At 33.4% G+C, this 25733-nt stretch overlaps 1 protein-coding gene across 4 annotated transcripts in view; it reads right to left on the bottom strand.

Moving 5' to 3' along the window:
• Nucleotides 1–25733, bottom strand: part of grb14 (growth factor receptor-bound protein 14) — a 91529-nt gene that overhangs the window by 26457 nt on the left and 39339 nt on the right. Inside the window, exon 1 of one of the 4 annotated variants that reach the window (XM_048194674.1) lies at nt 14714–15907. The exons of 2 other annotated variants lie outside the window; for them this stretch is intronic. In XM_048194674.1, coding sequence (XP_048050631.1) covers nt 14714–14776 — 63 coding nt within the window. In that variant the 5' untranslated portion in view covers nt 14777–15907. Of the gene's footprint in view, nt 1–493; nt 654–14713; nt 15908–25733 lie in introns of those variants that run through there. One more of the 4 variants, XM_048194673.1, reaches the window with a different exon arrangement.

Here is a 25733-nt window from a genome sequence, read left to right as displayed (position 1 = left end):
ACTGTGCACAGCTGACACAGTATAGCAATAGCATGCTATTCTGAACACAATCATGCAAAGGAAGAGGTAACTTTAAAAACGAGTTAATCTGTCACACTGCCATTTTACCTTTCTAGTGATGATCATTAGATACACACACTCCTTTACCATCCCACAAGGACATTTTGAACTAAATTTCACTTGATGTCCTACATACAGTATGCAACAACCCGTTCATTCAAAGTGCAGACAGCCTGTGCTGCAGGACAAGTCATGAATGTTCCCTTTCATGAGCGCTGGAGTTCCCTGCTACGCCTCATATCCTCGTATGATGAGCTGAAGGACCCAATATAATCTCCTTTTAGAGCTGTTAGAGTTTCGGTGAATTGCTTTCAAATGATCCCACGGAGAAACAGAGCAGCATTACAAACCCCTCGCATCGATTTCACACGCACACATACATGAAAAAATAAAATAAAATAAACGAGTAAATTGGCGTTTCAGCGCAACTTACCCCTGTGCTGGGCGGCAGGCAGGGCTGTGATTTGGGACTAGCTCGGCAGCTTATGTAGGGCTGAGTGCACAGCATTTCTCAAGAGTTGAGTGAACATAAAACATAAACGCAAGTGTCTACCGGGGGAGCAGCGAGCTTCCTCTCTGTCTGCAGCCGAGCTCAAATGAGGTAATTAGAGAGAGCACGCTCAGTGCAGCCTCCGCTGCTGCATGTCACCATGGTTCTGTCCAATCACCTGCCACCGTTTATCCAGTGGGGGTGAGTCCCACTCCGTCTGCCCCCCGCGTGCACACACCGGAGGGGGAGGGAGGCAGAAAAGTCACAAGATTTGCCCCACCTACCTATTCACACTATCTTGACAGGCCCCTGCCCTCTGCATAAATCCCAGCAAGCAATTAGAAAACTGCTGGTTAAATGTGAGACCCGAAGGGTCAACCCGGACTGAAGTTGCACAAGGTGGGTGGAGGGCGAGAGAGAGAGAGTGAGAAAGTGAGACACTTCTGCTATGCAGCACATTTTTCATGAAATTAAATCATATTTGTTTGTTCAATTTAATCATTATATCACAGGTAGAATTCATTCAAAAATAAAATGGTGTCATTATTTAATAATTTCAAACCTGTATGATGTTGAAAATGACATTTCTTCCCCATTGCCTTGTAGATTATTTTAATGTTATTTATACAGAATTATAGTATTTATTCATATTTAGAATTACACAGCTTTAATTTTTATATTTTCAGTTTTCATTTCAATTTTAGTTTAAGTTTTAGTAATTTTTGTTATGTTCATTAGTCATTTTGTATTAGTTTTTGGGGTTTAAAAAATTAAATCTTATTGCTTTATTTTTATAATTCAGTTTCATTTTGAGTAATTTAATTTATGTTTTGATAAAAAATGGTCAATTCTTGTACTGCAATGAAGAAAACATAAACAATAATTATTTAAAATTGGGTCTTTTTGACTTCAGAAGACTTGGAATGCATTGCAAGCAGCATTGACTAATTTTATGATTTCTTTATGCCACTTTTTTCCTTTTTGGAGCTTGACAGACTAAAGCCCTGGGTATACTTCGTTTTTTTTTACGCATATGCCAGTGAATGCACACAGTCAAACGCACAGCCTTGCAAAGTATACTTCATTTGACTCGTACGCATTCACATGTGTTCAACACATGCACACTTTTGAGCAATCTCTCGCCATGAATTAAAACCCACGTGAACATCTTTTTGTTCTTTCATGCTAGAGTTGTACAAATGAGGGTACTTTCTGACCTCTTCACACAATCTCTCGTCTATATAGGCCTCCATTGTTTCTGTAGCTTGCATGCGTTCCGGTCTGTTCTGTTTATGCAGTTTTTCTTTGACTATCTTGTGAATCGACGCCCCCAGGGCACAGTTGCCACCTTGTGGATAAACTAATTACTGCAAAAAAATTACACGCGCATGTGCGACCTGAGCGTACAAGTATGCGTGGTTACAAAAATCCGGCGGTGCACATACTCTTCTGATGACGAATTTCGCGTCGCACGCGCTGTACGGTCACGTAAAAAGAGAAGTATATTTTGGGCTAAAGTAACAATCAATGTAGCATGGAAAGGTCTGCATGAAAAAAATCGAGCATTACATGTTTGGATTGACGTGAGGCTAAATAAATAACGGCAGAATTTACAGTGTACTGTCCCTTTAAGTGAACACAGGGATTTATTTTTCTTTTCCAATCCAAAAAAACATGTTTTCTTGGGGATAATGTTTTAACTGATAATCAGTTTATTCATTCATTCGTTCATTCATTCACATTTATTTGTATAGCACTTTTCACAATAAATATCGTTTCAAAGCTGTTTTACAGAAATATTTTATAGGGTTTTCCTGTGTAAATTACCCCTTCTGCTACATTATAGCACTGATTTTATAATGTCTAAAGATAAATCTAAATGAAAAACCATTGAGTAATCCTCTGCAGCCATCTAGTTTTCCAATAGATGGCAGCAATCGTCCACTAAACCAAAGCACATTTTTCATGTTATCACCATGAATGTAGATCTTTTTTTAAAAGTGGATTTTACATAAAATGTTGCTATTTTATATTTTTAAATTATTATAAATTGAGGCAAATAAATAAAAAAACCACCAAAAATTGCAAAAAAAACTGCACAACTTTACAGTAAAAACATTAATAAAGTGAGTGTAAGGATAAAGATATCATGTTTAAAAAAAAAGTTACATTATGTTACAAAATCACATTTTACTGTCTGGTTATGTAAGCTAGTTGGACAGAAAAAGGAATATTGTTGCCCTATGTGTAATAGCATAGCAAGCAGCATAGCATAACATAAGAAATAAATGAGCCTATTTTATTATGAATAATATTATAACAAGATGAGCTGCATGCATGCCTTTATCTTTTGCACGTTCCCCCTCTTCCTTTTTCTTCCTTCCTTCCTAAATTGGGCTCCTGGCGGCTTAGATCTTTTTTCTTACCATAATTTAAATTTGTATTGATTTAGAACTTCTCCCGCTCTCCCTACAGACTTCACCTCAACCAACCCCCGTACCTTCTTCTCTTACGTTTAATGAGAGTTATTCTCCAGTCGCACACTCCGAGTCCCGACCAGGCTGACATGATATCATTGACATGACGTGCAAACGAGCGGTAAAAAATTGATCGCACGTTTCATTTTCTTCTCAAGCAGGAATAAAGTTTCTTGGAATGACCACATAAGGAAAATGGAAAGAACAATAGATAGGGAGATAGAGGTAGAGATAGAGATAGAATGCCCAAACATATGCACGAATTAACTACAATAATATGCATTATGGTGAGCTTTCATTCCATGTCCACTTTATAATTAATGTGAAACATTTTTTGAAAAACATTTGACTTGGGAAATGTGACATAATTCTGAGTGAAACAGGATATTCAGTAAGAGAAAATGTAGAATGTCAGCTGAAAAGGGCATTCATGATGAGATCCGAAAGTAAAGTGTACACTGATGAATAATGCACATTAAAGGGCAATCGCACAGAAAGAGTTTTAGCATTTAAAAACACAAGACTCGGAGAAAACAGATGACTAACTTTGGTCATAACTCATAAAGTTTAAGTGTCTGAGCTTGACCAGATCATATATTTTGAAAAATATTTCATCAAAATAGTTTCTTAAATAGCAAGACAAACATATTCATTTCTTCAAAGTTACAGAGTGAAAGGTTCTGCAGAACAGGAAGGACCCTGTAAGGCATATGGAAAGAGCAATAGATGGGGGTTGAGAGAGAGAGAGAGTGTGTATGTGAAAGGCAGATTGGTAGAGACTAGGGAGGACACGCCAGTCCTCTTTCAGAGAGGAAAAGGAGGTCAATGCTCCCCAGCAGGGCCGGGGTTAGCAACCCTTTCAGCCAATCACAGCCTCCCACAGTGACATCATCTCCAAATGAGGTAAACGATCCACTGTTTAATCAGTAAGAGAGACCTACAAGACACAAAAAAGACAGAGAGGAGGAGGAAAACCCCTCTCGAGGACAGGCTCCATAAATCTCTCTGACAAGCATTACCAGACCTAACCTGTTAAAGTCACAAGGTAATAAAACGAGCAGGGTTCTTGCTGCTTTCTTATCAGAGTAAATATAAACAGTCCTTTAAGGTAAATGAGTAATAGACGGTAAAGTTCAGCGAAATGTGATATTAAAGAAACGCTAGATAAATATGCTGGATGTTTGAAAAGTGGACTAAAAAGTGAACTCCTTTGCATTCATACTGTTCCTGTCCCATAAAGAATGTGTCCTAAGATCTCAATATTGTCTCAGTCTCAGTCCGGCATATTATATTGATTATAATATTACCAATAATACTAGGCACATGTGCGATGAAGTGAACCTGGCATAAACAAGTCACACCACAGACTTTAAGGATTAGTTCACTTTTAAATAAAATTGTCCTGATTCTGATGTCCATGTCTTTCTTTCTTCGGTCAAAAAGAAATGAAGGTTTTTGATGAAAACATTCCAGGATTATTCTCCTTATAGTGGACTTCACTGGCCTCCAAATGGTTGAAGGTCAAAATTACAGTTTCAGTGCAGCTTCAAAGAGCTTTAAACGATACCAGACGAGGAATAAGGGACTTATTTAGTGAAATGATCGGTCATTTTCGAAAGAAAAATACAACTGTATATGCTTTATAAACACATATTATCGCCTTGGACGTGCTTCCGCTTTCCGCATTCTTCAAAACGCTTACGCTGAATGTCCTACACCTTCAACTGTTTGGTGCCCATTGTAGTCCACTATAGGGAGAATAATCCTGGAATGTTTTCATCAAAAACCTTCATTTCTTTTCGACTGAAGAAAGAAAGACATGAACATCTTGGATGACATGGGGGTGAGTAAATTATTTTATTTAAAAGTGGACTAATCCTTTAAGGAATTTATAGCAGAATCTACTTTATTTTAAAAACTGAACATCAACACTGCTATTGAACTGAATTGAATCAACACTGGTCTGACTTAAGCCGAAAAACTACACTATTACCATCTGTAGAGCTGCTTATTATGGAAGCTTGTTCCCACCACTTAAAGGCGGGGTATCACACACAGTTTCTGCCAATCTCGTGCGCATATAGAGTAATATTGCATCCTTCATATCTCCGAAAATCTTTAGTTTTATCATATTTATAAAAGATAGATACGCTAAACCGAGTATCCCGTACAAAACATGTTGATGGACGTGCTCTTGCTCTTACTCTGGGTGATGTGTGTGCACACTTATCAGGGAGAAGTGCCTAAACAAGGAATTATGCCCTTTATTGCGTGATAAAGGGACATACTCACAAAAAAATTCGGCGAAACATGTCCACAACTGGAAGTTGTACATTTGGCACAGAAATGCTCTGTCATACGTCAAACTTGTGTTTTGAAACTTTGGCCATGTTTAGCATGAGAATGCAACTCTTTAACAGTGTAAATAAGTCAGAATGCATGAAATAGCATTACACCCCCCCCTTTAATAAAAAGAGGTAAAAAGGTATAATTGTGACTTTTTATCTAGCAACTGACTTTTGCATGTTATAAGTCAGAATTGAGAGTCATAAAATCAGAATTGCGATAAATAAAGTCAGAATTGTGGGATAAAAAGCTGCAATTACTGCTTTTTTATTTATTTTTTTAGTGGCGGAAACAAGCTTCCATAGCTTATAACTGAACTGAACTGAACTCGTTTCTTGATGAATTTTACAGTCACTAAACTTAACTGAATCAACATTGTTATTTTCCTGTTTATTAATGTGAAGCAGATTTGAAACAATCTGTGTTGTACAGAGCGCTATAGAAATAAAAGCAACTTGACTTACAGTTGCAATGAAACGAAAGTAGCATCAGATCTATTCTCCTGTATTGTGATGCATATCCAAGACTAATAGATTATCAAAAAAGAAATAAATGTAGGTGGGCACTTCGTTCAATTAACTGGTTGCTTAATGGATTTTGAGATGTGGGCATTGCACTTAAAGGGGAGATATTTAAATTTGCCTTGATCTTTTGACATATAAGAGGTCTTTGTACCATTAAAGGGAACCTATAATGCCCCTTTCACAAGATGTAATATAAGTCTCTGGTGTCCCCAGAATGTGTTTGTGAAGTTTCAGCTCAAAATCCCCCACAGATCATTTATTATAGCTTGTCAAATTTGCCGCTATTTGGGTGTGAGCAAAAACACACCGTTTTTGTGTGTGTCCCTTTAAATGCAAATGAGCTGCTGCTCCCGCCCCCTTTCCAGAAGAGGGCGGAGCTTTAACAGCTCAACAACAACAAAGCTGGAGAATCTCACGCAGCCAAAATGAGGATTGTCAGTAACAGTGTTCAGCCTTACATTGTTCAAACCGGAGTCGACACTGATGGAGAGACTCAGGAAGAAGTTACAACTTCTAGTTAGTGGATAAATTTATGTAGTTGCTGTGGAGTTGATTTAACTCATCCACTAGCATGTGCCGTCATGTTAATCTTTTGTGCAAATCCAGTGTTGAATTGACCCTCATTTGTGAAGCAGTCCGGCGTAAAATGACAGCATGGCAACAACACTCTACTACAACAACTCTTCCTCTTCTCTAAAGCAGCCCAACATGGCCCCGCCCCCTTTGTTGTGTGTTCTCAGGGGTGGGGTTTATGTAAATTTTGGGGTTTGTGATGTCACTAACCCAGGAAGAAGCTTGTTGTAGTCCCTACCAGCCGTTTGTTGTAGTCCTGTGATTTCTGTAAAAGAAAATATCTCTCTTCGCATTGAACTTTGAGCGTTGTAACTTTGTATATGTTGTTTATGCTCAAACAGCAATATTACACACTAACTAAAGTTAAAAAAAGTAAACTCATAATCAAGCAACCCTGTAAAAGTGGATGCAGATGAGTCCTGCATCAACAAAGAGAACAACTTTCACCGGAAGTTTTGACATTTTGATATATATATATATATATATATATATATATATATATATATATATATATATATATATACATATACATATACAACATACACACGAATGAGTTGTTCACGATAAGATCTATAATATGCATTTAGAAAATAATGAGTTTTCATCTCATGTGAAATGCTGTTTGCAACACATTTGACATTGTTTGCAGTGTAATGGAAAGGAAAACATGCATTTGAGACCTGTGCTAGATGCTGCAAAAGACACAAGATAAAGATGAGCTCTAAGGCCAGGTACATGCAAAAGTCATTTTTGACATTAAAGTGAATTGTATTCAGACCATCTCCCAAATGGCCTGTTTGGTTCCCTTTAAAGAGGTCTGCATTCATTCACTGTAAATCCTTGCATAAAAGGACTTCAAAGATTTTTCTAATTCAAAGATTTGTCAGATTTTCTACTAGTTATTATTAACATAAAAATAATTCAAAAGCACCACGTGAGACTCTGCACCCACCCCGCCTCACCCAAATAAACTCTTAGCAAAATTTGTTTGGATTAGTTAAAAATGAAGTCGATTAGGAGGTTAGAGTTAGTTACAAATCTTTTTGCAAGAAAATGCAAGTTGAGGCACACACTATCTCACTTCCACTATGCTATCTCAGTTGTTTCTCCTAGACGGCAACAAGATTAAATGTAGTTTAAATGGAGCCTTTGATGAAGTCTCCTGTTTCTCAGATTTAATCTTACATGTGTCTCCTTTTACAAGCCATCATCTCAAAGTCTCAATTTGTGCTTGGCTTTGGCATGATACCAAAGTTTGCTATAGGAATATTTCTCATCAAATTCTCCCAAAACAAAATGTTTTTAGTTATGCTTTCCACATACTGTACGTCTGTATGTAAACAACTGGCTCATTTGTGGGAATATTAGGAGAAACATGTGAGATGTACTTCAATGAAACATACTTAAGTCTCCTTGTAAAAACCAGTTCTCCTGTAGTCTTTCATAAAACAATAAACTGCATGTATTTATGCCTCTTGTTGGACAAAATAAACCATCATCAACAATACAAGATACATATTTAAAATAAAGTATACAATCAAAATTCACAGTTTCCAGCATGATTAGTAATTGACCCAACGTAACCCGGGAAGTCTGGGTTTCCCACTAGTAATTTTGATTCTGAGGTGGTTCATGTGTGCTCAACTCATAAATATTGTGACACGACTAAAGACAGCATGAGACTCGCTGGCTCAAGGACGGGAACATAAAGAGCAGTTCAGCAGCCTGAATGAACCTTGAACTGCTGTTCTGCAGCTGCAGTGCTATCAGAAACACACAGCTTCACATCTTCCATCTATCATCCATCATCCTCATCTCATTCGTATCAGTCAATTCACACATTTACTATTTTTTTTCCATTTCTGATGCATTTACAGATAAATATAAGTGATTTTCACTGTGCTTTTGGAAAGCGATGCTGTCATTATCTATGTATACTTGAAATATTACATATAAAGTCACTTCAAAATACTCAATATATTTGATGAGAGCAAAGTTCAGAAAAAAAATGGCATTCTGTTTGCATTATTTATGATTAATTGTTCAATGCACACATGTATGCAACAAGGTGTGTTGATGTTCACAGTGGATTGCAGTTACAAAGCTACCGGAAGTCATTCATTTTATCTCTCTTATATCAAGAACGAATGTAATTATTTGCATAGAGACAATATTTTTGAGATTTTTAATCTTTCCCCAACTTACCCGAAACAAAGAGCCTTTAATTAATAAAAAAAAGCTAAAATAAATAAATAAAAATAAAGAGAATCAAATAAAAAATGTTGAAGCTAATTTGTAAGATTAGTTAATAAATAAATAAATAAGAATGAAAATAAAAATGTTGAAGCTAATTTGAAAGATTAGTGAATAAATAAATGAATAAATAAATAAAAAATAAAATTAAAACCTTTTAAACTAATTTGAAATATTAGTGAATAAATAAACTAATAAAAAGAATTAAAAAAAAAAAACTATTGAGGCTAATTTGAAAGATTAGTGAATGAATTAATGAATGAATGAATGAATGAATAAATAAATAAATAAATAAATAGAAATAATCAAATTAAAACTGCTGAAGTTAATTTGAAAGATTAGCGATTAAATAAATAAATAAATAAAAAGAATAAAATAAAAACTATTGAAGCTAACTTGAAAGATTAGTGAATAAATAAATAAATAAATACAATTAAAACATTTTAAACTAATTTGAAAGATTAGTGAATGAATGAATGAATGAATGAATACATAAATAAATAGAAATAATCAAATTAAAACTGCTGAAGTTAATTTGAAAGATTAGTGAATAAATAAATAAATAAATAAATAAAAACTATTAACGCTAATTTGAAAGATTAGTGAATAAATAAATAAATAAATAAATAAATAAAAACTATTGAAGCTAACTTGAAAGATTAGTGAATAAATAAATAAATAAATAAATAAATAAATAAATAAAATTAAAACCTTTTAAACTAATTTGAAAGATTAGTGAATAAATAAATAAATAAAAAGAATAAAATTAAAAAAAAAAAACTATTGAGGCTAATTTGAAAGATTAGTGAATGAATGAATGAATGAATACATAAATAAATAGAAATAATCAAATTAAAACTGCTGAAGTTAATTTGAAAGATTAGTGAATAAATAAATAAATAAATAAAAACTATTGACGCTAATTTGAAAGATTAGTGAATAAATAAATAAATAAATAAAAACTATTGACGCTAATTTGAAAGATTAGTGAATAAATAAATAAATAAATAAAAACTATTGACGCTAATTTGAAAGATTAGTGAATAAATAAATAAATAAATAAATAAAAACTATTGAAGCTAACTTGAAAGATTAGTGAATAAATAAATAAATAAAATTAAAACCTTTTAAACTAATTTGAAAGATTAGTGAATAAATAAATAAATAAAAAGAATAAAATAAAAAAAAAAAACCATTGAGGCTAATTTGAAAGATTAGTGAATGAATGAATGAATGAATACATAAATAAATAGAAATAATCAAATTAAAACTGCTGAAGTTAATTTGAAAGATTAGTGAATAAATAAATAAATAAATAAAAACTATTGACGCTAATTTGAAAGATTAGTGAATAAATAAATAAATAAATAAATAAAAACTATTGAAGCTAACTTGAAAGATTAGTGAATAAATAAATAAATAAATAAATAAAATTAAAACCTTTTAAACTAATTTGAAAGATTAGTGAATAAATAAATAAATAAAAAGAATAAAATTAAAAAAAAAAAAACCATTGAGGCTAATTTGAAAGATTAGTGAATGAATGAATGAATGAATACATAAATAAATAGAAATAATCAAATTAAAACTGCTGAAGTTAATTTGAAAGATTAGTGAATAAATAAATAAATAAATAAATAAATAAATAAAAACTATTGAAGCTAATTTGATAGATTAGTGAATAAATAAATAAATAAATAAATAAATAAATAAAAATAAAAGAATAAAATTAAAACTATTGAAGCTAATTTGAAAGATTAGTGAATAAATAAATAAATAAATAAATAAATAAATAAATAAAAACTATTGAAGCTAATTTGAAAGATTAGTGGATAAATAAATTAAAAAAAGAATAAAATAAAAACTATTGAAGCTAATTTGAAAGATTAGTGAATAAAAAAATAAATAAATAATCAAATTAAAACTATTGAAGCTATTTTGAAAAAATAGCAAATGAATAAATAAATGGAGCTAATTTAAAAGACTTCAATGAGTGTTTGCTATTTAGGCAACATTAGTGCAGGCGACCTTTGGAAAAGTTGAACAGAGTTTATGCAAATGAGCTGCAATGTCATTCATACAGTGTGTCAAGAGAGCGTTTCAAAGGCAGCGTGTTAGAATAAAAATAATTCAACTGAAAGTCACTGTATGGACAGCCATCCTGTCAGACCACGAGGTCCCACCAACATGACACTGTAACCACAAAAGCTAAAAATGAAAAGTTGAAAGGTCTTTGAGTATAAGTGTGCATCTGACATGTTTAATAGGCACCGAATGATCTAAAACATAAGCCCTGTAGGTGGTGAAACATTCTGAGAGGTTAAAAAGTAAACCCTTTTATTTGTGCTAGAAGCACATTTACATACCTGCATACCTATGAATACTAATGAAATCACTCACTCCTGCAGGTATCATGTGATCAGCCAAACTATTCCCTTCCACAATCATGCGTATGAAGATTTGCAGAGAGCCGCTCACAGCATGTTAACAAACCTCCAACACTGTGCTTGACCTTTCCTCAGCTCTCGCACAAATGTCATTTTATCAGCGTGGCTTTTCCAAGAGCACTTTCACAAGCTGTCAGATTTGCAGTATTTTCAGCAGCACACTACAGTCAGGCCATTGTTTAACTCGTCTCAGCAGGTATTAGCCTGTCCGACTGAGTGCAGAGAGTGTGTCTTTTGGCTACGGATACAGTGATGACAACAACGATGAGGAGATCAGAAATCCCTGCCAGTGACATTTACAGGTGTTTAAAACGCTGCTCTATATTACAAACTGAAAAAAGAGAAATTCTCTGTGAAAACAAGCTATTATCTGCAATGAACTGGATCCACTTCCAGAAGTGATTTGCCAGGGAATGTTGCAACACTGTACAACACTGAAATAAATGCAACTTAATAGTTTTGGATCTAAAGTTGTTGTTTTTTTGTTTTTCCACTAGCATCAGTGAAATCAATCAAAAACCAAGTATGAAGAGTTGAATGAATTAGCAGGGGCACATAAGTCTTCAGTCTTCCAGTGTCACATGATCCTTCAGAAATCATTGTAATATGATGATTAGTTCCTCAAGAAATATTTGTTATTATCTGAAATACAAAGCTTCTGTAGCATTATACACTACCGTTCAAAAGTTTGGGGTCAGTAAGAATTTTTTTTTTTTTTTTTTTTTTTTTTTTTTTAAAGAAATTAATATTTTTTTTCAGCAAGGATGCATTAAATCAATCAAAAGTGACAGTAAAGACATTTATAATGCTACAAAAGATTAGATTTCTGATAAACACTGTTCTTTTGAACTTTCTATTCATCAAATAATCCTGAAAAAAAATATTGTACACAAATATTTTGTATAATTGTAAACAAATGTTTCTTGAGCAGCAAATTGACATATTAGAATGATTTCAGAAGGATCATGTGACACTGAAGATTGGATTAACGATGCTGAAAATTCAGCTTTGCCAACACAGGAATAAATTACATTTTAAAATATTTTCAAATAGAAAGCAGTCATTTTAAATTGTAATAATATTTCACAATATTACTGTTTTTACTGTATTTTTAATTAAGTAAATGTAGCCTTGGTGAGCAGACGAAACTTCTTTTAAAAACATTAAAAATCTTACCGATCCCAAACTTTTGAGTGGTAGTGTATATATATATATATATATATATATATATATATATATATTTTATACACATAATTTCTTTCTGGTTCTTGAATCTGATTGGCTGAGAGCTGTGTGATATTCTAGTGATAACAGCACTCGTATTTTTCCATCGCTTGTATCACTGTCATGGTGGCCGAGCAAATCCACTGTATTTTTTACACTTGTTGTACCACAAAATGTAGTTTTAAGAGTTTGTATTTGTTTAGACCTAAAATATGTGACTTATTTATGCATAGCATCTATTTTACAATTTGTTTAGATGTTTTCAGAGATGTGAACTCCAGGCTGTCAGGGGCCGTTCGGTGCTCGTGTACCCGCCGAGAACAGCTTCATCTCGGCCAGTGCTTCGGGGATTTGCCTCTGACTCTTATAATGGTTAAACACGAGACATATATTATATATTTATAATATATCTATATTTATATATATATAAAATGACGCAGATTAATCCATTCCGTATTGACCTTTGAACCTGGAGCAGTTCTAGCCACCATTCGACTGTAAAATGAAGGAGGGAGACGAGAACGCGCTGGCGCTGCCTGGATCATTGACTGGAACATTTACTTATAAAAAACGGCCTGATGGAAGTGTTGATAAAAATAAAGTCGTCTGCAATGTCTGCAGCAAGGAATTAGCATATCACCGGAGTTCGTCCACTCTAAAGTAGGCTACCACATCAATGCAAAGCATCCAAGAGTTAACGTTAATCCAGAGGTACGACCTAGCACGTCGTTAAATTCATGCTTTCTATAGAAATATTTCTCATGTCTCTGAGGCAAGCAGTCTATACGCTGAGTTTCGGTTCATTCATGTAAGACGCGTTCCAGTTCACGCGCCAGTGATCGCGCCCGTGCCTCCATGTCATGATTATATTTTCTGCTATATTTGCTTCTTATTTATTACATCCAGGTAATTGGTTGATGAAACATTGATTAAAATTAAGATACAATTTTTACAAAACGAAATTCACTTTAAAGAAAGGCTTTCACCAAACAAAACTTCATGAAGTGGTCAAAATCATGTCTCCCAATATATTCACTTTTCATAATCAAATAGATAAATTTAAAGCATAACATAGGACTATTTAAACATAAATATGAAACCATGTTTTCTTCAATGGCTACCAACACGTAGCCTATAGTACAGTAGGCTACAGAGAAATTTCACGTGTGAATTACCAATTAAAATGTGAACAAAAATAAAAGCAATTAAATGTGTTATTATAATTAAAAGATGGAAATTAAAATGACGGGTAATAATAGATTATGACGGATTTTTTACGAACCTGTCCGTCAAAATGACGGACAAAGTTAGTCTAACGCAACCTCTGGTGTTACGGCACACATCATCAAATCTTCCTCCTGAAGCACTTTGAATTTATTTCCTTAGCATATTAGGTCATATTGTTGATTGTTATGGCCATTATTTGAACAGTGAAAATAATAATAAAAGAGTTTCTGAATTTAATGTCACTAATGCTGATTATTCATTGATTCATTTGAATTTAAATATTTAATACTTTCACAGCAAAAATTATGTATGCGATTCATTTAGATTAATTAATCACAGAGTATGTAATTAATTCGATTACAATTTTTAATCGATTGACAGCCCTAATATATATGACGGATATATATATATATATATATATATATATACAGTCAAACCAAAAATTATTCAGTCATTTTTGATGTCGGTGCAGGACACTATAGTTCATTTATGTATGTGAGGATAGCAAAATAAAGTAAACTGTGACATATTATACTCAAAAATTCTACATACAGTGGACTACCAGTAAAATTGATAAAAATTTGGAACCAAAAATTATTCAGACACTTTGACCTGACCATGTTTTGCTTAAGTGTTATCTGACATAATTAAGATTATTTTTTTCTGACACAGTTTAACTCTGAGACCTTGTCATATTTTATTACCATTTTTTTTTTAAACTACAGTGAATAAACTGTATTAATGAATGAAATGTTCAAGGTGTCTGAATACATTTTGGTTTGACTGTATATATATGTTAATAAATTATTATATATATTTCCCAATTTAGATTTTATTTACTTTTGATCAAAATGAGAAACATAAGTTCTGTCAAATGTTTTCAAACTTTCACTGCAAGTGTTTGCCTAGTAATACACAACGAGAAATTATGACCGAATGTCAGCTGACCACCTGAGATTTTGTGTGCAGCCATTCTGAAGTACAGAATGTTATTGTTCAAATAACTATGAAACCTCTCGCATTACCAATTAATGTAATGTTTCTGCAAAAAATTTAAAAACATAAATAATATATATCATAAATAATTCATACCCTTTTCTGCAGGCAGAGAGGTGTGATAGCGGGCAATGTGACTCTTCTGGCGTGGAAATTCATACTGCTGTCCTCAGCACGAATCTCTTCCGTACACCGTCTGCTGTTTCTCCGAGTGACGTTTTTTTTTTTTTTTGTTAATAAACAGCTGTAGCCGTGAAGTTAGCGAACGTTAATGTCTGCTCTTTTAAATCTTTGATAAGACTCTGGAGTCTGCTTTCCTCCCAGGGACGAGTCCGTGTGAGACTCAAAGGGAGATCTCGTTCTCTTCTAGACTCATCCTTCTGTGGCCTTGGGAACTCGGAAAGTGTTTTTTTCCCTGCAGAAAAAGCACCACATTCTAATAAAAACTCCTGATAAAATAGCCGCATAAAGGAGTATAGATAGAACATCAGGGAGGTCTGAGAAAAACTACAACTTTATCTCACGGCAGATGATGTGACCTCCACTGCAGACCGTCTCCCAAAAAAGAGCTGAGGACGGCAAAAACTATTTTTGGCTTTGTGAACATTAAGAGTTATTTGGTAACATTACAACCCTAGTGTTGTAGGATTAACCAGCCCTTCAGGACAAGACGCTTTTAGAGTGCAGAAATCCCCCGCTGAGACGACGCATTGATTCAGACCCCTAATCACACTCCATAACAACTTTCATGTCAACTTTCATAAGAACATCCTCGACATGGAAGATGTTTTTTCTTTTTCTTTCTGTAAACTAAACATAGGGGTTATGTGCAATCTAACTTTCGTATTCTGTAAAACAGATCAGATCGCTTCCGGTTTAGGTCTTTTGTAGGTGCTTCATGAAAAAATGAGCTGTTTTATTCAAGATAACTTAAAAGGAGCCAGCAAAGATGAGCATAACTGATGCCCCCCGCATATGCAGATTGATATTTAAAAGCTTTTTTTCATTTTTCTTCTTCACACTAACGTTTAGATATTTAATAGAATAAAACACCTGTAACAATGAGAACTAGGTAGATTCGCTGATTACCTTAAAAGTCCATAGATATGCCGTCAGTTCATACTGCTGTTAACACTTTCTCTGACAAGCGGATGCAATGAGGCATGTTTTCCAGTTTGGTCATGTGACGTTCGACATATACCCTATTGACAAATTGATTTCATGATCCAGGTAAAATCAAATCAAATAAAATAAATAGGAGCTAATATGAAAGACTAGTAAGTGAGTGAGACAATAAATAAATAAATAAATAAATAAAGAGATTTTATTTAAAACAATTGAAGCTAATTTAAAAGATAAGTAAACAAACAAACAAATGAATTGAATTAAAACTAACTAGTTGAAGCTAATTTGAAATACTGGCAAATATATAAATAAATAAATAAATACATGAATGAAAAAAAATAAATAAATGTGTAAATAAATAAGAAAATCAAATTAAAACAATTGGAACTAATTTGAAAACAAGTAAATTTAGTAAATAATAAATAAATAAAAATTTGAATTAAAACAATTGAAGCTAATTTTAAAGAGCAAATAAATAAATGAAAAAATGAATGAATAAATAAATGCATAAATAAATGCATGAATAAATAAACAAGACATTTAATTTAAAACAATTGAAGCTAATTTGAAAGACTAGCAAATAAACAAACAAACAAACAAGCGAACTGAATTAAATCTAACTAGTTGAAGCTAATTTGAAATTTGAAATACTGGCAAATATATAAATAAATAAAAACATAAATGAAAAAATAAATAAATTAATAAATATATGCATAAATATATGCATAAATAAAAAAATCAGAAAATAAGAGAATCAAATTAAAACAATTAGAACTAATTTGAAAACAAGTAAATTTAGTAAATAATAAATAAATAAAAAGATTTGAATTAAAACAATTGAAGCTAATTTGAAAGACTAGCAAATAAATAAATGAAAAAAATGAATAAATGCATAAATAAATAAACAAACAAACAAGAAATTTGAATTAAAACAATTGAAGCTAATTTGAAAGACTAGCAAATAAATAAATCAAACAATTTATTCTTATTTAAAAGAAAAGTAAATAAATGAATAAATAAACAAACAAATTTAATTAAAACAATTGAAGCTAATTTGAAAGACTAGCAAATAAATAAATAAATAAATAAATAAATGAAAAAATGAATAAATAAATGCATAAATAAACAAACAAACAAGAAATTTGAATTAAAACAATTGAAGCTAATTTGAAAGACTAGCAAATAAATAAATAAATAAATAAATAAATGAAAAAAATGAATAAATAAATGCATAAATAAATAAACAAACAAACAATACATTTGAATTAAAACTATTGAAGCTAATTTGAAAGACTAGCAAATAAATAAATAAATAAATGAAAAAAAATTAATAAATAAATGCATAAATAAATAAATAAACAAGCAAGAAATTTGAATTAAAACAATTGAAGCTAATTTGAAAGACTAGCAAATAAATAAATAAAAACAATTTAATCTTATTTAAAAGAAAAGTAAATAAATGAATAAATAAACAAACAAATTTAATTTAAAAAATTTAAGCTAATTTAAGACTAGTAAATAAATAAATAAAATTTAAACAACTGAGGCCCATTCTTATCCCACAATGTATTGATAGCTCACGGCCTGTCATGCATTGATGTCCTGTCTCACATGAAGTTCTGTACTGAAATCTGACTGTGTAACACTTTGAGATTTCTGTAGGTGGAAAGTATCTCATTGTGAAGGAAGTGGAGTGCTGACACAAACCCAAAACTCACTGCTGGAGAAGGAGAGGGAGGTGTTAGAGGAGTCGAGTTACATGCCTGCTCATGCGGAGCGCACAAGACTGCAAAACACCATGAGGCCTGTGCTGTATGAATTATGAGTGCACTGATATTGACAGTCTAGTGATACTGATAATCAATAAAGGCATCTATTGATAACCAATAAATAGCAAATATTAAATGGATAGTTTACTCAAAAAAAGAAAATTTGCTGTTAATTTACTCACCCTCAGAATCAGTAGTACAGTAAAAAAGATTTGGTGATTCGTATAATGCAAGTCAATGAGTGCCGTCACTTTGAGAGTATTAAAATAAATAGTTTGTTTGCTTAAAAGTGAATTTAGGCATCACAACATTACACAGCAGGGTTCCTGTCTTTTCTTTGTGACAGGTGTCCAATCAAACTCTCAGTAAACAGGTTATGTGACATGCCCTCATGCTCATAAACCATGAACAAAACTACACAGAAAAACAACAACAATAACCCAGATTATGGGTTATACGGGTTCACTTGCAATTAAAATAAACATGGGTTTTGTATGGTGAATTACTGGATGTCAAAAGCATGAAAATAATCAACAATGCATTTGATTATTGATTATAGAAACCTTCTACAGTACTGAAAGAAAAAAAAAAAAACATTATAGAAAAAGCATAACAGTTTCATGTGGGCCGTCCTGTCAGGTGCTTTGATGGATTACTTCTGCTGTTTAATGTGTTTCATAGGTGATTTCACCAGCGCATAACTTTCATCAAAGGGTTATATTCTTATCTCTAAATGTTAGAGATTCAGCTCGTCCCAACAGCAAACACGTCTTCAAAGAATTCACTGAGTGAGCACATCTTCACTAATATTGGGATGTGTAATATCATGCTTTTCATAAATCCAGAAATAAAAAAAATCAGAATAATTAAAGAAACACTGTAAACCCGAATAAGTTGGCAAAACTCTTCTAAATTAGCATAACAAAACATTAATCACTACTAAATCTCCCACTTAACATTAATCTTGCAGAAAAACATTATATAACACTTCATTTTAGCATTTACTCTCCTTTTCGAGTGCAATGGGCAAAGCATGTTGGGAAACAGAAATCCTAGCCCAGTTTCAGTTAAACTTAAGTTTGTCTAAATTAAAATAAATAAGTTCATAAAACTCCAAACAATGAAACAGTTCAGTTTACTCTAAATATATCAGTTCTGTGAAAATGAAAGTGCTAAATACTCACAAAAGTTAATTTGACTGAACTAATTTGTTTAATTTAAGTTTGTCCTACTCAAACCAATTCATTATTTTAAGCGTTAGGGTTTACAGTGAACAATCAACAGACTAATTATCAACATAATCATTATTTACAGCCCTATATGAAACCACTGAACTTCACACTTCTGCTGCTGTTTATTCAATTTAAAAATGTGTAGCCCATGTCATGTTAACACTTAGAAGTCGGGAAACACGCTTGCGCGTTTTGTTGGATTTTTTTCACATAGCAGCAAAATCAACTTAAAATGCTCCATCATTTTTGTCATAGAGATATAAGTAATACATCAATTGAAACTATAGAATGTTTTCTTTTATTTGTGTACACTCAGAGTAAAAACTCAATTTTGTGCTTTTTGCAAAATAAAGAAAACAAACATGATGCGTGATCTGTCGTCTCCCTCTCTGAATGAAGTCCAATCTGATACTCCCACAGAAAATGAACTGTAACTTAGTGAATACTAATCACACAAAAATAAGACATATGTCTAAAGAAACGTTGAAATGTCAGGTTTTTAATTGTGCAAGTCAAATTGAAAACAAATATTCTCTGTTTATGTAATCTGTATGAAAAGAGAGACATGTCAGACGTTAGCGAGTCAGCTCATTATCCACTAATTCTGAGGCGAACTCGGAAATTCTGAGCAACTCGGAAAAATGCCTCAAGCTTGGTCAGTTTCATGTAGGCTACTTTTCATCGTTTTGAGATGCGGTGAAGAATAATTCTAAAAGGATTAACCTCAGAGGAAGAGCTGGTTTCACTTTCATTTTGAGGATCAACTATGTCAAGACAATTATTGTGAATGGTAAGTTTTTTCTTTTTCTTTATTGTAATTGCAATATAGTGTCTGTGAATATTAAACTGCAAAAAGACTGTTTAAATATGAATCCTGCAAGTTTTATTTGTCTCAGTGTGAATTAATGAGGCAGATCGACGCGCGGTTTCGTTTACTACACATAACTTACATTAGTAAATTGCCATGGCTATTCCCAAACTATATTGCTATACTGAGATGAGTGAAATCAACTGAAATGCATAATAAATACTGAAATAAAATGTGTTAGCAATTTATTAAACTGCACATCAACATTTACTCTCTATAATTTAACAAATATAACATATGAAATGCCATAGAGGTAATATGAATGTTTAGACACTTTGGCACATCCTGATATTGCTGAGTAAGATGTGTTCCTGGGTCAACATATTTTGTTGATCCTGGAACAACATTCTAGTCTGAAAATTTAGTCTTAACTCTATTCCTACCCCTAAACCTAATCCTACCCATAAGTTATCCCAAAAATCAGAGGGAAATTATAGATGAATAACACTGATGTAGAAGCACCAATTCATGATTTTAAGCCTAAACTTGACATAATCTGTAAACTTGTCCCTCAAATCTGATTGGTTGGTTTGAATGTTGTTCCAGGATCAACAAAAATGTTGACCCAGGAACATGTTGAACTCAGCAATATCAGGTTATGCGACGCTTTGCATCACAGAAATACATTATATTTTAAAGTATATTAAAATAGAAAACCATTATTTTAAATTGTAATAATATTTCACAGTATTTCTGTTTTTATCTGTATTTTTAATCAAATAAATGCAGGCTTGATGAGCATGAGATGTTTTTCATCCTATACAAAATTTTCTTCACATGATGCAATAATACATGCATGCATGAGATCACAAAAATCTTTCTAAGAGTGGACATTATATTAACGTTAATACGTTTGCATATTGTTGGGCCTATGCAATTTGCAGTAATATTACTTTTTAAAGACAATAATATCATTTTTAATATTACTTTTTTTTGTTGACTATTGTACAATAAGCTGTGGTGAGTCGCCACTTCATGTCCAATGTGAAATCTGAGTCCTGAAGCAAAACAATCTGAGAACCAGTGATGTATTCTCACACCATCCCCCATAAACACACACACACACACAGTTTTCTAATCCCACTCTCACTTATCAAGCACAATCTGCAGTCAGACTCTGTTCATACAGCATGTCCACACAAGCTCCACGAGCTGTTAAGATCAGAACAGAATTCCATCATCCTCTCATCCTCCACGGCACTGACCAGAGACACACACACACAGAGAGAGAGAGAGAGAGAGAAAGAGGCTCGGTGTCTTTATCAGTACTGGGCAGTGGTAGCACAGACAGTCAGGCGCTACAACTTATCAAAGAAAAAAATAAAAATAATAATCGAAATGACTGAAGCAACTGATAAGACAGTCTCTTCGATTCTCAAAACACTGACCGACTCAGACACACTGGCCTTGACCGTCCCTGAGAGCCAAACAACAGAGCAGTGTGCTAGAGCTGGTGATACATCTACATCTAGCTCAAAAGCAATACTAAATATCACCGGCCACTTTATTAGGTACACCTTACTAGTACCGGGTTGGACCCTACAGAACTGCCTTAATTCTTCATGGCAGAGATTCAACAAGGTGCTGGAAACATACCTCAGTGATTTTGGTCCATATTGCTATGATAGCATCACATAGTTGCTGCAGATTTGTCAGCTGCAAATCCATGATGTGAATCTCCCGTTCCAGCACATCCCAAAGCTGCTCTATTGGATTGAGATCTGGTGGAGGTCATTTGAGTTTGGTGAACTCTAGTCATGTTCAAGAAACCAGTTTGAGATGGTTTGAGCTTTGTGACTTGGTGCATTATCCTGCTGGAAGTATCCATCAGAAGATCATAAAGTGATGGATATGGTCAGCAACAATACTCAGGTAGGCTGTGGTGTTTAAATGATGCTCAGTTGGTACTAAGAGGCCTAAAGAGTGCCAAGAAAATCTCCCTCACACCATTACACCACCATCAGCCTGAACCGCTGATATAAAGCAGGCTGGATCTATGCTTTCACGCTGTTCACGCGAAATTCTGACCGTACCATCTGAATGTCGCAGCAGAAATCTTCTGCTTCTGTAGCTCATCTGCTTCAAGGTTGGATGCGTTGAGCGTTCAGAGATGCTCTTCTGCAGACCTCGGTTGTAACGAGTGTTTATTTGACTTACTGTTGCCTTTCTGTTGACTTACTGTTGCCTTTCTGTAACCAGTCTGACCATTCTCCTCTGACCTCTGGCATCAACAAGGCATTTTCGCCCACAGAACTGCCGCTCTTTTTCTCTTTTTCGGACCATTCTCTGTAAACCCTAGAGATTTTTGTGTGTGAAAATCCCAGTAGATCAGCAGTTTCTGAAATACTCGGACCACCCCGTCTGTCACTTAACCCTTGTGTGACATTATGGATATTTTTGTCTTTTTCAGCTCTGTTTATTTGATGATTTTGCCTGTGTTATTGCATGCATTTTGGCACAAGTGTGTATGTTTATAAGAATTGTACTATTTCACTCCCACTTCCTTTAATGAATCTATTTTACAATAATTACACAAAATAGTTCGTCTCAGGACCTTAAGGACAAAAATGTCCCCATTGAAACCCATTAGAACTGCAATTTTTAATCCCAAGGCCAATTAACTAAAAATGATGCAATTTTTGTTAACCCTCTGGAGTCTGAGGCTGATTTGGGGCCTGGAGAAGTTTTGACATGCCCTGACATTTGTGCTTTTTTCAGTTGTTCATAAACATATAAATGACAAAAGTGTCATTACACTGTATTCAGCACAAACTAGGCTACAATAATATGTGAGGAACATGTATGTACATGTTTGTGTTTTTGAAGGAATAACATTTATGCGTGGTTATTGAAAAAACAAAAAACTTAAGTCACTGAAATAAGGCCAAAAAAAGTATAGTAAATCTGTGTTCACAAGACTTCTGGGTATTGGAGGTTGTAAACTAGAGTTTTTGCTTCAAAATTATGTAAAAATTATGCTGCCTACTCCTTCATATAAAACAATATATTGATTTAGTTTTTGTAAGACACTTTTTGCCAAGAAACACAGTATGCATGGAGGCGTGAATCACCACTGAAAATGGGCCATTCTCACCTGAGAAGACAAAAGAATTGGATAGTAATGAGCTGAAATGACTTGCATATTAATGAGGCATTTCAGTCAGGTAGGCTGTGAAAAAAACCTTCTGTGATGTCTCAAGCTCATCATGATATATGAAACATACAGAAAAATATTATTACAATATAAAGTAATGGTTTTATATTATACTTTAAAATATAATGTATTTCTGTGATGCAAAGAGTCTGAATATAGGCTTTTAGTTTAAAAGCATGCACATTTGGAGAAATATTGGATTCTCATATGCTTATGTCAATTTTCTATACAGAGTAGTTATATTTTTTTTAATATTCATTGTCATTACTATGAGCGCTGGTGTTTTCAATTCATCCTTGAAGTCGGAGGGCACTCTCTGTGCATTTTTAGTCCACAAATTCATCTAAAAGAAGAAGAGGCTATTCCATGAATGGAGTTTCCAATTCATACTGCAGCCGGAGGGCGCTAAAGAACCAAAACTCATCTAAAATTCATCTATAGAAGAAAAGAAAACAGGAACTAACTGCATGTCTTCTAGAGCTCCCTAACCATCACTTTTACATCCAGATAAACACTTTTCAAGACAATAAATACACGATTGAGACGATGAATGCATGTATTGCCTCTGAATTTGCGTCTGAATAGCGCTGGCTCCGTGGGCGTGGCCGCATTAGCGGATAATGAGCTGAATCATGGACTTCTGACATGGCTCTCTTTTCATACAGATTACATAAACACAGAAGGTTTGTTTTCGATTTGACTTACATGATTTAAAACCTGACATCTTAACGTTTTTTTAGACGTAAGTTTATTTTTCTGTGATTAGTATTCACTAAGTTACAGTTCATTTTCTGAGAACTATCAGATTGGACTTCGTTCAGAGGGAGAGGAGAAATCACGCATCATGTTAGTTTTCTTTATTTTACAAAAAGCACAACATTTTGTTTTTACTCTGAGTGTATACAAATAAAAGAAGATATTCTATAGTTTCAATTGATATATTACTTATGTCTCTATAACAAAAAATGACAGAGTATTTTAAGTCTGTTTTGCTGCAATGTGAAAAAAAAAACTGCAAAACGCGCCGGCGCGTTTTCAGACCTCAGAGTGTTAATAGGCTTTCATTCTGTTGGAAATGCTTCAAAATTATTATTTTTTTACTATTTTTTAGCAGATCGTGCCATTTTCTCAGGTTTTCTCTGAGCTTTGCTGGCATCTAGTGAAGAAAATGTGGTACTGCGCCCAAACAAAATCTTACTGAAAGCTCATTTTTTGAGATATCAACCTCAAATTTGAAATACAACTTATTTAGATTTATGGCTTTATAGCATGTTTTAGAGTTCAACATGTTTCATAAAATATATATTTTATATAAAATAATGTTTGTAAATCATTTTCATAAACTAAAACCTCTATAACTTTTTTTTTGTTTCACTTTTTAAACTTGTTTCTGCCAACGGTCTTCTTTAAAATGAAACTAAACTTAAGTCTGTGCTCCCAAGCTTCACATTTTTATGACAGTTTTTGAAAATGGACATTTTTATCCTCTATGGACCTAAGTGTAACGTTTTTTTGTAATTGATGCACAAGGGTTAAATCATCTTTCTTCCCCATTCTGATGCTCAGTTTGAACTTCAGCAGATCATCTTGATCATGTCTTGATCATGCATTGAGTTGCTGTCATGTGATTGACTGATTAGATATTTGTGTTAACAAGCAGTGGAACAGGTGTACCTAATAAAGTGGTAAAAATATTTTATATGTAATATAAAATAAAACATTATTTATTTAAAAAAAAAAGAAGAAAGAAATGAATCTAAAAAAAATGTGGCAATCCACCTGGTCTGTCATATTTCTTTGAACCTTTGTTAAAATGTGAACATGAGTTGAACTGGAATAACACCTGACATTCCAGTAACATCTTTTAAGAATGTCTGAACAAAATTACCTCTAAACAAAAATGTTACACTGTCAAAAACCTACATTTCGAAAACTAACAGTCACTGCAGACGTCACCATCATTATGCAATATTATTGGAGCTGCAATTTCTGACATGTCAAGATGTCATCTTGCTTCTCTAGATAATGTATCTTTATTGAAGAATATTAAGATATTTGTGCTGGAAAACAAAAGAACTAAGTGAGAAAATCACTTTTTGGCAGTGTACTAGTGATGCTAACCCTAACAAACACCACTAATATCAGTAGAAAGCAGCCTTGCACACATTTTAAGAAGGAGTTAAAATGCTGAGAGGCAAATCTAGGGCAGATTCCAGCTGAGATTCTTAAGGCCTTGTTCTGGATGGCAGTTCTGGGATCATGTATCACGTCTCCAGACATGTGTAGGACACGCAGGCTTGCCGGAGCGGGACACAGATAGCCCCTCTGCAGCAGACATACTCATGAGTCATGAGCTTAAAGCGAACACCAGCACGTCTGCAGGCCATGTGTCTGTCTGCCTGCCGAGAATCCACAAAACTGCAGCATGTCTCTCTAGACACGTCTTTTCTCTCTTTTCAAGGATCTTGTTTCACTCCCTCTCCTCTTTAAGACGGCTTGACCGTCAACTGTCATTCACAATCCTCATTTAGCTGCGTCTTGCATCTTTTGAGCACCAAATAGTTGTTTATTACTAAAAATACTGAAATAATTCTTCGAGCATGTATTACTGCAGGTTGCTTATGTTTGCCAAGCAATGTTATAATTAATAAGATCACATTTTACTTCAAAACAAAAATAAATAAATAGCTGATTAGCCTATTTTTAGGACCAAAAACACGGGTTAGTGGATATAATATACAGTTTGTGCATTATAAAAATCATTGAATGCTATTGAAAAGAGTCATGTGATCGTGGTTGGTGTCCACCTGAGTTGACATCAATCGCCACCATCACTTTTTCAATGACGTATGACTCTCATTGACAGGGAAATATCTGATCTGTCCAGTTACATGGCAGACGCAAATGCATGTGCAATTTATATCAGATTTATTTACACATATGAATGAGGCCTGAAATTGATATGAGA

This window comes from Megalobrama amblycephala, linkage group LG6, assembly GCF_018812025.1.
Source record: "Megalobrama amblycephala isolate DHTTF-2021 linkage group LG6, ASM1881202v1, whole genome shotgun sequence".
Classification (NCBI taxonomy): Eukaryota; Metazoa; Chordata; class Actinopteri; order Cypriniformes; family Xenocyprididae; genus Megalobrama; species Megalobrama amblycephala.
The sequence above is the reverse complement of the archived record's forward strand: the minus strand, read 5'-3'. Positions and strand labels throughout refer to the sequence as shown.